The sequence below is a fragment of the Triticum urartu genome, chromosome 7A (assembly GCF_056163025.1).
Source record: "Triticum urartu cultivar PI428250 chromosome 7A, HENAU_Tu73, whole genome shotgun sequence".
NCBI classification, from domain to species: Eukaryota; Viridiplantae; Streptophyta; class Magnoliopsida; order Poales; family Poaceae; genus Triticum; species Triticum urartu.
In genome coordinates, this window is record NC_141879.1 from 58,834,220 (window position 1) to 58,850,057 (window position 15,838).

At 49.8% G+C, this 15,838-nt stretch overlaps 1 protein-coding gene, 1 long non-coding RNA gene and 1 pseudogene across 2 annotated transcripts; 1 reads left to right on the forward strand and 2 right to left on the reverse strand.

The window, feature by feature from the left end:
• Positions 1 to 452: 452 nt before the first annotated feature.
• Positions 453 to 1,068, reverse strand: LOC147957720 (uncharacterized). Its single transcript, XM_087531838.1, has 2 exons — positions 889 to 1,068; positions 453 to 758 (listed from the first exon to the last, which is right to left on the reverse strand). The coding sequence occupies exons 1-2, from the start codon at positions 1,066 to 1,068 to the stop codon at positions 453 to 455; spliced, it is 486 nt and encodes a 161-aa protein (XP_087387964.1).
• Positions 1,069 to 5,807: 4,739 nt separating this feature from the next.
• On the reverse strand, positions 5,808 to 6,418 carry LOC147957721 (uncharacterized; annotated as a pseudogene).
• Positions 6,419 to 10,677: 4,259 nt separating this feature from the next.
• On the forward strand, positions 10,678 to 14,302 carry LOC125524657 (uncharacterized). The gene is made up of 2 exons (XR_007290913.2): positions 10,678 to 12,463; positions 13,848 to 14,302. It is a non-coding gene; the product is annotated as an uncharacterized LOC125524657 (long non-coding RNA).
• The last annotated feature ends 1,536 nt before the right edge of the window (positions 14,303 to 15,838 follow it).

The following is a 15,838-nucleotide window of genomic DNA, read 5'->3' on the forward strand; positions in this document are numbered from 1 at the left end:
TCATGGAACAGTAGACATGCATAAAAACAATTAACATTTAGCTTTAGTGCATCAAAAAATTATCCATCACAAAATTTAGTGCAAGAAAAAGGCAAAATAAAAGGACAAGTAACATTTTATTGGGCCCCATTTTATTTGCCGAAGCTAGAGGTGGGCTGGTGCCCCTACGCGGGTGGGCTGGTCTTGGGCATGGTTATTTTCTCAGGGCCCATTTTCTCACGGCCCAACATCTATTCGACAGCCCAGTTATGTTTTTTTTACTAGAAACTGAATTTGGGTGTGTACTCTGTTAACTGAAGAACAAAAACAGAGGAAACAGGGCATGAACACTGAATAGGGCCCCTGAGAATATCATTACAATAATTCAAATAAGTTTTGCTTCACACTAATTCAAATTCATCTAACAAATCCCCTGAAACTAGTTGACACACTAACTGAAACTCTAACAAATTCTAGCAATTGATGAACATCAAGTAAAATAAACCCATAGCAATGACACAACCATAAAATGCTCCAGCCATCATATTTGCTTGCTGCTTCAAATCGATCAGATGCTTTAGTTGCTTGCCAATTTTCTTCAGTTCACACTTCAGTTCTGCACTGTGCATCATCGGATCGGCTCTGTCCGCCAAATTGGGGGCTTGTTCCACGGCAAGCCGCCCCCCAAAATTGAGCTCTTGGGTTTCGGTTGATCCCTCCAATTTTAACCTTTCAACATAGTCATCGAGCCACTCAAAATGCCCACATTTCTTCAGAACCTGAAAAACAGTGCGCCAGAGGCGCATGAATCCTAGATCCACCACCCAGATCCACCGCCCTAATTCGAGGAAAAAAGAAAGAAATCGGGAGAAAGGAGACCATAGGATTGGTCAAGAACACAGATCTAACCTGCCCCGGCTGTGGCTTGCTCAAGCATTTCACAAACTCGCGCCCACGGTTGCCATTTTCTTCCCTCATACAAGTCAAACGCTTCAGAGGCTCCATGCGCGGGCAATCGGGGCATCTTGTCAATGGCAGTGGACCATACTGCATCCATGATTGGCGGGAGGCCGAAGTCGAGCTAGACATCACTCGTCGGCGGCGCGCTTCGTTGCCGGAGCAGAGGAAGAAGAAGGTGGGAAAGGAAAGGGGCAGGGCAAGCAATGGAGGGCGGGGGGGGGGGGGGGGGGGTGGGGTGGGCTGGCTCGGGCTCGTAGCTGGCTCGGGTCGGGGCATGCTTGCGTGGATAAGTTGTGGGTCCCACCCGCATGCGAGCACGGGCATGCTTGCGTGGATAAGTTGTGGGTCCCACCCGCATGCGAGCACGGGCATGCTTGCGTGGATAAGTTGTGGGTCCCACCCGCATGCGAGTAACTTCTAGGTCCCGCGTGTCATAACTCGAATCGCTAACCCTTCGTGTTTTTCATTTCATGGTTAAACAGAGCCATGTCAGATTGGAGCTATTGTTTGCTTCTAAAACGTCGCATCGTAGCCATTTATTCCAACAACGTCGCACTCCTTCCAATTCGCATGAAAAACGTCGCATAGGAGCTATTGGCCCGGCGGGTCGGGTGCTGCTGAAATTTCATCTGGTCCGGCTCCGGGGGTTTAATATGGGCTCGATCCATCGATCGTCTTACCGATCCGTGCCATATTCGATTCGGTTACCAAACCGACCCAGTCCACTCCATCCTAGGCGGCTAGCTGATTGATTCCTTCCGCGCGTCGAGCCAGCAAGGAAGGCAAGGATCGTCAGTTCCTTTCCTTCCCCGCGAATCATCTTTTTTTTTCTTTCCTTTTTCTCATCGACTACTCGCGGCAAAACTTTATCTTTTTTCCATCTCCACGATGAATCGAATCGATCGCCTTCACTTCCTCAAAAAAAAAAAGAATCGATCTCCTTCACTTACCTTACCACGCCGGCGAGACGAGCTCTCTCGTCGCGCCGTCCGTTCCCAGGAGGCCAGCTCGCCGTCCGTCCGTGGGGACCTCGCCTCCTTCATCTCCGGTCGGTAACTGAACCCGCCGCCGCCGTTTGTCGACTCCCCACCCAATTCCTCCTCTCCCGCTCCACCTCACTAATCAATCGCTTCCCGTCGCCGCCGACAACCACAAACAACACGCCGCCGCCTCAATCAATCGAGCACATAATCTACTACGTATTTCACAACAAGCACAAAGGTCCTCTTTTTATCCAACGCCGGCAACAAACCAAGTCGCAAGGCCAAACCCCATACATAAGGGCATCTCCAGCCGTTGGGCCCCCAGAGGGCGTCTAAAAGCGCCACCTGAGGATGAGCCGGCGAAAAAAATGGCCCTGGGCGAGTCGGTCCCCAGCCGTCGGCCCCCAGGGCCGCTCCCAGGCGCGTATCTTAAAAAAAACAGAACGGTTCGGCGAAGTTATGATAAAAACTAGTTAAATTTCGTCCAAACATGACAAATTTCGGCGAAATTCGGCCAAACATTACATTAACCTAACCTAAAAAAAGCGCTGAAGTCGTCGCCGCCGTCGCCGCCATCGTCGTCGGCGGCCTTCTCCTCCTTGACGCGGGCGCCCCTGCTGGACCCCTGCCCGGCGTCGCCATGGCGGACAGGCGGCGGCGCGTCGTCGTCGTCGTCGTCGCTGTCGCATAAGACGACGACCCCGCCTTCCTCGCGGCCGCGTCGGCGCTCCTCGAAGCGGCGTAGGGCGGCGCACTGGCGCTCCTTCTCCTTCTCCCGACGCGCCTTCTCCATCGCAATGGAGTCCTGGCGCGCCCATTCTAGGGCCGCGTCGTCGTCGTCGAACTCCGCCTTCACCGGCGCCAGCCCCGGCTCCGTCTTCACCGGCGCCAGCCCCGGCTCTGTCTTTGGCTTGACGAAGCGCGGAGGAGCCGACGAGGAGGAGGCGCGCCAGCCGCCCTCGTTGATGACGATGCCGGCACTGCGAGTGCGCCGGCCGAGCGGCGTCTCCGCCGCGGGCTCGGCCTTGACGCCGAGCAGCGCCGGAGAGCCAGAGGAGTGCGAGGAAGAGCGTGATGAGGAGGAAGAAGAGGAGGCGCCGAACCTCCTTGGCGCCCACGGCCCGACGCGTCGATGCTGCGACGGGGCGGCCACCCTCGCCGGGGGGTACGCCAACGGCGGGTTGTTGCCACCCTCGAGATACGTGAGCACGTCCTCGAGTGTGCGGCCGGGGACGCCCCACCAGAGGTGGCGCCCCTCGCTGTTGTTCTGCCGCCCGCCGACCACCGGCGCGCTGTTGGTGGACGCCAAGCGCTGCTGCTGGCGGCGCTGGAAGTACTCCACCCATGCCGCGTGGTTGTCGGCGGCGTACTGGGGGAGGGAGAGTTGGACGTCGGTGAGCGACGCGCGCACGATCTCGACTTCCTCGGCGAAGTACTTCGGCTTCGCCACGGCGTCGGGCAACGGGAGAACGGGCACTCCCCCGACGCTGAGTCTCCACCCCGTCGGCCCGGCGCGCATGTCCGGCGGCGCCGGGATGTTCGCCTGGAACAGGAGCCAGGACTCCTGTTCGCGGAGCGAACGGCGGCCGAAGCCCTTGGCCGCCGCCTCGTCTTCGGGGAAGCGTTCTTCCATGGCGACGGCGGGGCTGGGCGGGCTCGGGAGAGGTAGAGGGAGGGGCTGGGCGGCGACGCTCGGGGGAGGTAGGGAGAAGAAGGGGCTAGACGGCGGCGAGAGGCGGGGCTGGTGTGGGCACAGGCGAGTGGAGGCCGCCGGCTTTTATAGCCGGGCCACGCCCGTGTGTACGCGTGCGAGGGAGGGGAGGCGTCGGCGCGCCGTCCCGTGACGCGCTGTCCGTGAGGAATCAATGGCAAGGCTGACCGGCGGCAGCCTTACCATTGATTCCCCGCGGGAACCGAGGCCGTTGGGGGAAGACGAGGCACCGAGTCGCTGACGCGGTTGGCCCGCGTCTTTTTCGCGCCAAAACAGCTCGCCCCGGCGTCCCCGGGCGCCCCCCCAGCGCGCCGGGTTCGGCCTGGGTCCGCCGGCGCTGTTTTCGGCCCAAGCCGGCGAAAATCGGGCTCCTGGGGGCGCGACTGGGCCGTTTTTTCGGCGCTGGCGCGAAAAAATCGCCTGGGGAGGCCTTCCTGGGGGCACGGCTGGAGATGCCCTGAGAGTCGTTCCTCAGCTCCCGGGCTGCAAGGATGGAGCTGCTATCCGCCCTCCGTCGCGCCGGCCAAAAATCGTCCTCCCTACACCAGCCGCCACCACCCAACTTCTCTTCCCCCACCCCCTTTCGACCTCCGCGCCTCCCGACCACTCCTCCTTCCCTTCCGGCCAGTGCCGCCGCCGCCGACATGCCATCGTCGATTCCGGCAGCTCCCCGCTTAGTTCTCTCCTCCACTGGATGCACATCAATCAATTGCACTTGCACACATTCGTCGCCCCCCGCCTCCCTTCTGCTCCCTCGCCGGCGCCCAAGACACTCCGGCCAAGCCCACCAACAATAACACCCTACTCACGACCCTCCCGTCGCCTCAGTAGTACTGCTCTCCGGCCACCCTCTGGTTCCTTGGCCGCCGGCCGCTACCAACCACGATGCTCTGTTTTTGTTTCCGGTGGGTAGGCTACTCTACAAGTCTCTCATCGACGCACCCGTTTAGTATTTCACGTGGGCGTCTGCAGCGTGGAGCGTCTTTTTATTTGCGTATTGTGCAATACCGCACAATCCATCGCTATCTTAACCATTTGGTGTGCTCTTGTGGAGTACTTTACATCTGTGTATATGTATATCAAACAAACCTCACTACGTATATATAGCTTCATCGTTTTAGTTCCAGAAGAAATAAAACATCGGGACCAATTCCCAGAATGAGAATCTTCACCCAACATTCACTCTATTTCAATATAATATACCACTCACTGTCAGCCGTCGGTCACCTGCTGCATTGCCAACCACCGGGACTCCTCGAGCGCCATGCCGAGTGCCGCCTCATTTTTTGCGGCACCGGGCATCCCCAAGCCGTGCGGCTCTCTCCGCCACTGTTGCCTGCTACATTGCCAACCGGTGGGACTCCTCGAGCACCATGCGGAGTGCCACCGCATCTTTGCGGTGACGGCGACGGCCGTCCGTCTCTGTGGATGTCTAGGGGCGGCGGATGACGTCGCAGAGGCCTGGTCGTCCTCGCTGGCCGGGGAAGTTGTTCAGGCGTGAATCTCCTGTTGGAGCTGATCGCCAGCTCCTCTTCTTCTTCCTTTAGCTATCTCTCAAAGCTCACAGAAGAACAAAAAACACAGATATTTGGTGGCCGCTGTATCACACAGTCGACCCTTTTCTCTTCTCTGTATTTCTCTCCTCAAAACAAATATGCATACAAGTGCTTAAGTAGACTCACGCTCACGTAGCCGGGCCACACACTCGCCCACTAACTGCATGCACGCACCCACGCACACCACTAACTAATGACTTGATCTTCTCCTAGAATCATTCTAGGAACCACACGACCCGGCCACTCATGCAGCAGCAGCTAACAACCTCGGACATGCATACACAGCAGCCTCTCGCCACCGTTCGGCATCTCGCCATGCGCCATATCTCACGGCGCCTCGCATCCCACCTCCTGCATGTTCTCCGAAGCTTCACCTGCTACAACTACCTATATGCATGGACAAGCAAACTAATATGCAGATACATGTGAATCAAGATTAAAAAAGCTAACAGTCACCTCCCTAATCTTGATTCCCAATTCTTCATGGAGCTTCAAAGGAGAGCTGGCTCGTCGTCGACGTACTGTCCCAGCAGCGCCTTCTCCTCCTCGTTCTCCTTCTTCTTCTCGGGACACTCCCAAGCGAAGTGACCAAGTTTGCGGCAATTGTAACACTGTACCTCACTTTTGTCTCCGCGCCCTCCATCGCGTCCACGGCCACGACCCCGTCCTCGCGACGAGTCATGTCCTCTCGCCATGAGGAGCTGCTCTTCTTCGCGTCCCGTCTCACGCCCCTTGACGAGTTCCTCGTGTGCCTTGAGTGAACCAATGGCCTCCTCCATGGCCATTTTGGTGGTGTCGCCGAACAACACAATTGACGACGCAACATGGATGAACTTGTTGTAGACGGCTCGGAGCAGCTTCTTCACGACGTACTTCTCCTCCATCGCATCACCAAGCTCACGGATGCGCCCCACGAGCATCGTGAACCTCGCCGCGAAGTCATCCACGGACTCCGCATCACCCATCTTGAGGCCGTCAAACTCCGAGCGCAAGGACTGAATCCTCGCCTCTCGGACGCGCTCGACGCCCACGTGCATGGAGCGTAGCGCCGCCCACACATCGGCGGCGGTCTCCTTCTCCGCAACTCGCAGCAGCGTTGTGTCGTCGATCGACTGGGAGATGATCGTCATGGTCATCTCCTCCTTACCCTTGTCGACCTCCGTGGACGACGCCTCGCGATCAACGGCAACCCATGCGCCGTTGGCGCGCAGGAGGTACTTCATCCTCATCGCCCACACTGCGTAGTTCGTCCTCGTGAGCAGCGGGAACGGGAGTTTCCCCGGCGCCGCCGTCGCGGCAGCCGCCATCGCCGCCGAGTCGCTCGGCACCAATGCTCCACTCGTTGAAGAGTCACGCGGCATCGTCTTCGTCATCACCTAGCTCCGATACCAAATGTTGGAGCTGATCGCCAGCTCCTCTTCTTCTTCCTCTAGCTACCTCTCAAAGCTCACGGAAGAACAAAAGAACACAGATATTTGGTGGCCGCTGTATCACACAGCCGACCCTTTTCTCTTCTCTGTATTTCTCTCCTCAAAGCAAATATGCATACAAGTGCTTAAGTAGACTCACGCTCACATAGCCGGGCCACACACTCGCCCACTAACTGCATGCACGCACCCACGCACACCACTAACTAATGACTTGATCTTCTCCTAGAATCATTCTAGGAACCACACGACCCGGCCACTCATGCAGCAGCAGCTAACAACCTCGGACATGCATACACAGCAGCCTCTCGCCATGCGCCATATCTCACGGCGCCTCGCATCTCACCGCCTGCATGTTCTCCGAAGTTTCACCTGCTATAACTACCTATATGCATGGACAAGCAAACTAATATGCAGATACATGTGAATCAAGATTAAAAAAGCTAACATCTCCTAGATCTACACTTGGCGCGGTTGGCAGCCCGCCTCCACTGCCGGCTTCCTTGCGTGCCGATACGTGTGCCCACCCACTCCGGCTGCGCTTCAGCCGTCACGAGCACCCAGCAACGCCCCGGACGAGCAGCTGCAGGCCGTGTTAGGTGCCACCTAGCAGGGGATGGCACATACCTCGTCAGGTGTCCGCGGGGCGCCGCGGAGGTTCAACTGCCCACCCGGCCCATTGTCGACGCCCCGAAAGAGGAGCTACCGCTCCAGTCCATTTGCGCCCGATGGAGAGCAATGCGAAGCGCTAGCTCGTCCACCTCGGGCGTCGACGAGCTATCCGACTCCGCGATGAGCTTCTTCCACTTGATTGAGTCAAAGTCGTTGTCGGCCATGATGTTATGTATTTTTTTGGCGATAACTGACGTTATCTTGTTACTTCAAGATGTCTTTATCAGGTATTTGAAATCTTTAAGGCCAAGATTGAGATGGTAAATAAGAATCTCGGTACGTACTTCTGCAAGCCCCATGCAGGGGAATCCGTACATTATGAGTGCTAAGCGGACATATACATGTCCCCCTCGGATGACAAAAAGCGAGTACTAGGTGCTGGGGCTCCGGCCTAAATTTGGGCCAGAAGCACTGTGTCCGCCCGATGCACTGCGTTCCAGCCGTTAGATTAGGGCGTGCTTCGTCCTAAGAAACACGCCTTTTGTCCCCAAATCATGTAAGCGCGGTGCGGGACGAGAACGAGATAGTCGGCCTTCGAAGCTTGCTGGGTTGCCGTCGCTGACCTGACCACCGCTGCTTGCTGGATTGCCATCGCTAACCGGGTCGTCGCTGCTCGCCATATCGCCACCGCTCGCCAGCTTGCCGCCCTCGCTATCATGTTGCGTCAAACCTCCTCCCCACGGGATCGCTGTTCCAGCAGCCCCGACGACGTTGCGGCGCCTCACCGCAGTGGCCATCGCAGTTCGCCACGGTGTCACGGCTCTAAAAAAGCTTCAGTTGTTGCAGCTTTGGAATTGCTGATTCCAGCAAAAATGGATACTGGTTGAAGCAAATTTTCTCGCCGGTTGTATCAAAAATTGCTTTGCATCTATTGACAACATAGGCTCCAGCGGAAAAATCCAATGGTTTCATGGGGAAGACTTGTATAGGATCTGTTCTTAGGTGTGATCAATGAGATCAATCATTTTGAAGATACAAAACATGTAAAAAAATTCTGAAAAAAATTGGAGACATACATCCATGTTTGATGTACAAGGTCAAAAAGTTTCAGCTCCCAAATCGCACTACACTTAGAGAAACAGAAAAGATAAAATCAGATGCGAATAGTGTCAATTACTATTCATCCCAAAGCTGAGACTATTCATAATCGAATTTGTCTTTTTCGAACCGCTAACTGTAGATCGAGTTTTGAGCTGATTTTTTTTGGAGTTGTAGACATACCCCACAGGTATGTCGTACATTTTTTTGCAGATTTTTCTGGATTGTCTAAATATGAAGTACTTGAGTTGATCCTATGATCTCACCTAAAAGGCGGAAGACTTGTATAGGATCTGTTCTTAGGTGTGATCAATGAGATCAATCATTTTGAAGATAAGATACATGTTAAAAAATTCTGAAAAAAATTGGAAACATACATCCATGTTTGATGTACAAGCTCAAAAAGTTTCAGCTCCCAAATCGAACTACACTTAGAGAGACAGAAAAGACAAAACATGATGTGAATAAGCAAAACTGCTCGCCGGTTCTATCAAAAATTGCTTGCCGATCCTAGCTATCGAAGAAGAAAGCCATTGCCGCCGTGGACTAGCACCGCCGTGGGTGGATGTAGCAAAAATTATGTTCGGTTCCAACAAAATCATAACATGGTTGTAGCAAAAAATCAACTAGAAAAACAGGCGATGTCATGGAGATGGATGTAGCACAAATCCACAAAACACCAGTAGTAACAAAAACCAAAAACGGTTGTAGCAAAATGGTTCGCCAGTTCCAGAAAAAGTTAACATGGTAGCAGACTTTTGGTGGGTGGGTGGTAGCAAATAAATGAGATGGTTCCAGCAAAAAAACATCGTTGTAGCAAATCTTGTTGTGGCGGCCATGGAGAGGAGTGCAACCAGCTGCGGTCGGCCGTGGCGACGAGCGCTGGTTGCCACATGGTCGCGCTGATGGATAAATATCAGAAACAAAATCAACAACTTATGTTAATATTGCGTGCCTAAATATCATATAATGTGTCCTGGATATCATGTTGTGTGAATGCATTTAGTGTTGCAGCCAACCATATGAACCACCTAAATATATTAATCTCCACCCATATGTGTACTTCATGCATAAAGTGGTAAAATAATTACATTCACGACTAAATATTGTTGCTATCTTGCAATTCTATTTTACATTGCTTATCTTTACCTAATATTAAAGGGAGGAGTTTTTCATAGTTCTCCATACGTCATTCTTTTCTATCCGTTAATTTTATGTTAATCATAAAGATTGACAACTGAGATTTAAAAATAAATCTATGTTTTTTTCTATCAAAGAAAGCTCCCGACCGATCTCATGTGGCTGGCTCGACAAACCGTCCCTAGCGAGTAGCGACCATAGCGATCGATTTGATCTGGTTTTCCTTCCGTCACTATATCCGACCTGGACACAGAGTATGTGCAGCCCAACGAGAGGTACGGTCCGACTTGAATACAAACTCACCGCTAACATACCCACGTAAAAGCTAATATTCCATCCCTAAAAACAGCCAATCTTCCCACAAAAAAGAAAGAAAAAAACCCACATAATACCTGAGATACCTGGAGTCAATTGACGCACAAAACCTAGCTCGTCCGCCCATGGGGCGGTTAGGGGACCGCTGGCGTCGACACGGCGCCGACCTACCACAGACGCATTCTGTCTGGACCGAGCGGCAGACAGCCTCGACGTGTGGAGGCTGAAGTGCAGCATGATACAGAGGCCGGGAGCGTTGCCGGAGAACTCCTCCCTCTAGGACGAACGCCATGGTGGCGTCGTTGGCTGTCCTTCTGGACAAAGGCACGATCCTGCTCCAACCCTCCCCTTACTCTCGCTCTGGTCGACGGCGCCCATATCCTACCCGACGTCTGAAGGTCATCGCCAACATCCTTACTTATGACAACACAAGGTTCTCGCTACAGATATTCGAGAAACTGACACTTGAGAACGGATTAGATCACAGCAGCATATGTGTTGGGCAGGAGCATCGATCGCTGCACACGCCATAGCCGGTGGCAATGTGGGGACGAAGGAGAATCATGTGCTCTTGCGCTGGGGAGAGATGATGGAGGGGCTGCTGTCCTCCTCCACGGCAAGGTCGCCAAGAATCTTCTACACTTCTACACTACTATTAAACAATCAAACAAGAACTTTTTTACGTGCACCCAGCAATTAGTCCCACAACCCCGCACAAACCAATCAGCACCACACGATTAGGCCCACAATTCTAAATCTAACAGCCATCATTGATCTACAGTTTTACTATTTTTCAGACGTCTGTTTTTAAATTCGGCTCAGGTCGTTTTTCTATCCGTTGGATCCACACAAATCTCTGTGCGTTGGTTTGTCCTCAGTCTCGGCGTACCGGGTCATCCTGTCGCAGTTTTCCATTCAGTCGGTGGGGGCGGCTACTTTTGTCTTGGCTGAGGAGGGGATTGACGGAGGAGGGGCGGAGACGGCGGAGGGAAGGTGGGGCTCCTCGCCGGTGATTAGCAGCAGGTCGTCCAGGCGGAGATGGCGCGCGGCGGGTCCCCAGCAAAGAGCGCTTGATTGCGGGAGGCGTATTTCACAGGGATGACCACAGGTACAGGAGATGTTGGTCTGGAGGGAGCTCGGGGAGCTCTCCCGTCGTGCTCGCCACCAGCGCCCGTCGATGGGGGAGGTAGTAGTCGCCGCGGTGGGAAGCAAGGTACTTTTCCCCCTGTCTCCCTGCTGTTATCGCTCTGCCCAATTTGTCCGTGTATTGCTCGATGTGATATGCCTCTCCGCGCGTTCGATTCAGTTCGTCATGGTCGTCGCAGGTGTCACTCAGTTAGTTGGTTGTTTGGCCAGGAATGTTCGTGATAGCTTAGTTCATCAGGAACGCTCCTGAAATTTTAATCTGTAGTTGATTCACTTATTTATCACAATAATTCATCAGTTTTGTAAATGCTCAGTGCTCTCAGCTCTTATGTTGCTCACTCTTCAAGCTTACATCATTCTTTAGTCATTCAGTCCTGAGATTTTAGTTATATATCAGTCTTCAGACAGTTTTGTTTTCTCAGTCATTAGTGTACTTCTTCATAGTTGTTCAGTGTTGGGTCTTTTCTTTATTTTCAGTCTTTTAGCTTTCATTTCTTCATTTTTTTTTCAATCACTCTGAAATGCAGCTTCCAAAATCTTTGGCTCTCATTTCATTAATGTTCCATTTAGTTGAATAGTGTGTCTTCTCTCTTCACTTTCAGTATTTCAGTTTTAGTAATTGTTCAGATCGTCGCCACATCTTCTGCTAGTCTAAATTCTGTATCATGCCCATTAGTATCAGTCAATGTTCACAGAGTTGACTCATCGGTCAATGTTCAGAGAGCATGCATCATTGTTCAGTTGTTCACTCAATCATGTGTTATTATTATCAGTATCTCCAGTTCACTCTAGTGTTTCTTCAGTCTATTTTTTTGCTGTCTCCAGTCTCTCTTTTTTCCGAAAACTGATCGCTGGAAGTTCATCTTAGCTGCATCAAGGACCAAGTGTAGTATCTGCAACCAAGTTCAGGATTCAATATTTGGACCCCAAGTATTCAGTTTCAGTTTTAAGTTTTAGCAGTGTAGTATTTGTACCCGAGTTCTTCAGGTCTCAGTTTCTTTAACAAAGAGCGGCGTCAGTTTCAGGTTCCAGAAGGTGTCATTTCTTCAGTCTGCAGAAGGTGTCATTTTCAGGTTTCAGTATGTCTATTTTTCTGTTTTTCATTTTAGTTATGGACACTTAATTAGGGTGTCACATAGGCAGCACCCATGCTATTCATTCCTGAAAGAATAACAACACCGATGTATCTTTTTCAGAACTCATGTGTGTGGCTAGCAGCCAGTTTGAACCTACTCCCTCTTTAAAGAAATACAAGAGTGTTAGCATTTCTTTACAGAGGGAGTATTAATTAAGCTATCAGTTTATTATTTTTCAGTTCGTGTTTTATAATTGTTTTCTTAGTATATTTGGTGCATGATCAATTATCAGAATTGTTAATTCACTCAGGTTTCATCCTGCTGGGTTCAGGTCAGGTGCATTGTTGATGTTTATTTTCTAAGACTTGTCAATTTAAATTTAGCCTTTTTTCAGTCTTCTGCAGGAAGGTGATCACATTTTTTCTTTGAGTTCTTCTCAAGTAGAATAGCAAGGACACAAGTAAGCCCTATCTAACTCTAGTACAAATTCTTTTTTATGTATAAACTTATTTATGCATATGACTAGTTTTTGCAAGCAGAATCATTTTTTTGTTTTTCAATCGAGCTAAATTTTGTTGGCCTTTGTTTTCTCCCTGCAGTGTGTCTCACACAGGCACACGGGGGTGTTGAGAAAAATGGAAATCTCAGGGAAGGGAGGACATTTTCTCTCTCTTCAGTTTAAGTCATTGTTCATTCGTCAGTGTTGTTCCTTGTTCTTATCAGTACCCTTTCGTCAGTGCTTATTTCATCAGTCCTCAGTTTTTCTTTGGATCGGCTTTTAGCGCTTCAGTATTCAGCCTCATTATTTATTATTTCAGTCCATCATATAGTGTTTACGTTTCAGTATATGTCATCTTTATTTCAATATAATCCATTGTTCCTCTCAGTCTTATCCTTAGTCTCAAAACTCAAAGTCTCAGTTTTCCTCACATGAGGATTTCATTCTTCAGTTTCAGTAGTTTCATTGTTAAGTGACATTTTATTCAGTTTCGTCGGTATTTTCAGTGTTAGGTGTCTTTTTTTCAGTTTTGTCGGTAGTTAGGTGTCATTTTCATTGTTAGGTGTCATTTTCTTCAGTTTTCCAGTTTTCAGTGTGTCATTTGTCAGTATTCAGTTTTGTCCGAGTTTTCAGTCATGTGGTTGATTTACTCATTTTCTTCAGTTAGTCATTTCATTATCTTCTTTCGTCCTGAGTTTTCATTTTACCTCTTCGTTCATTCATATTCAGTCAGAGTCCTTGTTTTGTGTTTTTCGTCATGAGTCTTCTTTTAGTTCAAATTATTATTTTCCAGTCACTTCTCAGTCTTGTGTTTCATTTATCAGTGTCTCATTTCACTTGTGATCCAAATTTTCTTTGTGTGCTAGTTGTCGTCGGTCTCGAGACATTGTAATGATAGAATTTGTCCTTAATTTTTTGTTTTCCACTCTTACTCGTTCCTTTTAGTTAACTTTGTCTTTCATCCCTTAGTCTTCAGTTATCGTTCTCGCTGTATATTTAATTATTCTTCAGTTCCATCCATGTTCATTATCTTGATATGGATCATTCTTTTGCTGTTAGATAACTAATCTTTAGTGCAAACCCTTCAGTCCCTTTTTAGTCATTGTTTGTCTTGGTAAAGTAAAAAATGGCATGATCAGATTTGTCTATGAACTTAGTTTGTCCTCAGTCATCTTCATTGTAACTTTTGTTTTTGTTAAAGATTTGATTTGGCATCATTTTTTTGTCTATGACCTCAGTTTTGTTATCTTCATCATTCTATCTACACAACTTGCTCATTTTTATTTCATCCTGCTTTTTGGTTAGTTTCAAAAGTGATATTAGCTGCCAAGTTGTCATCATGTAGATGCCCTTTTAAGGTAGCCTCCAACTTGAGGACCACCCCGACGGCAAGCATGGCTGGACTATGCCTTGGAGGAGGGATTGTAAGCACTGCCGCATACAAGTCAGTAGGAGATGGTCGTATCACTTTTCAACAAGGATGGCCGAGAGGAATTCCCGGAGGAGAACTACCAAGCATTGAGAGAGCGGTGCTAATCACCATCAGGAACAGTGCACTGGACGAACTGAATACGATGGACGATGGTTGTCTTCAACGAGGTCTAATTATGAGATTGTCAGGAATAAGGCTGTTTTAAGTTACCGCAGTTTGTTATGTTGTCTGTTATCCTTGTCGCGCCAGAAGATTGACGAACTATGCTTTGTTTCTTTTTTTATTTGGTGGTATTCACCGTCAAGAACTATGTATATTGCCTTCTTGTGCTTTTTGTGTGTGGCACTTGATTATTAAGTGATCAGTAATCATGTTTCTCTCTTTTCTTTTTTGTAAGTTGTTCTGTTGTGGCCATAGTTTGTGTTTCTTTTTGTTTTTTTGGGCTGAACATTTTCAATATTTTGGGAGTACCCTTTCAATTCTCTATTTTGAGTTGATGATCATTTATCCGTGTTATTCATTATATGTAGTATTAAGTTTTATCCTGCTGAACAAGCAAGACTTTCAAGTAAGTTCATGCTATCAGTGTTACTCAGTGTCACACTTCAGTTCTGGGGAAGGAAGAAAGGCTAGATATGCGCAGTCTGGGGCGGGTGTGGCGCTGGCCCCAGCCCAGGAACAATGGGTTTTTAATTCGTCTGTGTGTTTTTTGTTCTGCCTGATGCACAACCTAGAAGGTCCAAGAGGTGGAGAGTAAGAGAGGGTGGCAGAATACGACCTGAGGAAGAGAAGAAAACAGATGTTTTTTTGTTCGCTGAGGATGGACTGAGTACCACACGTGTCATGAGATGATTGGAAGAAAAAACAGCCTGAACCAAATTTAAAATCAGACGTCTGATGGATAGACACTCCCTTGATCTAATACCTCTATTGTGTGCACGTAGCAATTTTCCTTGGCTGACCGTGCTCCACCAGCGGAAGAATATTTGAACTACCAAGCCCGCGTGCACCCTGCCCCGTATCCTGTTTACGTTACGAAATTAAAGGCTAAATTAAGGGCTTGCTGTTTTAGATAGGTGAGAGGATTAGTGCCTGTACCTTCCAAAACACACGTCGCCCCGCACCGGCATCCTCCATGCGTCTCATCGTCGAAGAGGGAGACGTGCGGCAGCATTCGGCGGCCGAAGGGGGAGACGTGCCGCGCCCAGCCACCGCCGCAACCCCAATCATCGCACTAAAATCATGCCGCGTCCTGCCCCTTGTCCTCTCTCCTATCAGATGTTCGCGCGGCTGGGACACCGCTCGAGGACGTTGCCGACGCAAGAATCCATCCGCCACAGAAGCTGCAGAAACGGGGTCACCAGCCACCGTCACGGCCTCCCTTCCCGCCATTCTCACGCGCACCTTCATCGCGTCGCTGTCGAGGCCGGATCAAATGTTGCCCCCTCTACGTCATATGAATCCTGCCAAGGTTGACCACTTGGGCTTTCTTTCACAGCTCACTGCCGAATCAACGCTGTTAATTTATCTTGCATTTCCGCCTCCTTGGCATTATCGTTTGTATTTACAGCATAAACATGATTTAGATGCTCAGGTTCAGGTTGCATTCTTGGGTGAGCTTTAGATTTTGTTTCAGTGCGAGACAGTTTTTTCTTTCATTTTTATTTTGCTCCTCATTCCATCTAGCTAGCATAGGATTACACCACCTATCATGCTTATCAGGATTTGCTGCACAACATGGTGCCCGCACATGCCTGCATATTTGTGTCAAAAACTGATATAATATAAGGCATACTCCTTACTAACATGCTACTTGGTAATCACAAGATATATACCTATTCTTCATTCCTTTTTTGCTTCAGTTCTAGAAGAATAATTTGTTACCTTCTGTTACAATTTTTAAG

Bases quoted from the DNA above. Each gene is read 5' to 3' on its own strand.
- LOC147957720 (XM_087531838.1), bottom strand. From the start codon at position 1,068: ATGTCTAGCTCGACTTCGGCCTCCCGCCAATCATGGATGCAGTATGGT. The intron at 759-888 runs GTTAGATCTGTG...ACTGTTTTTCAG, and splicing joins GCAAGCCACAGCCGGGGCAG to GTTCTGAAGAAATGTGGGCA.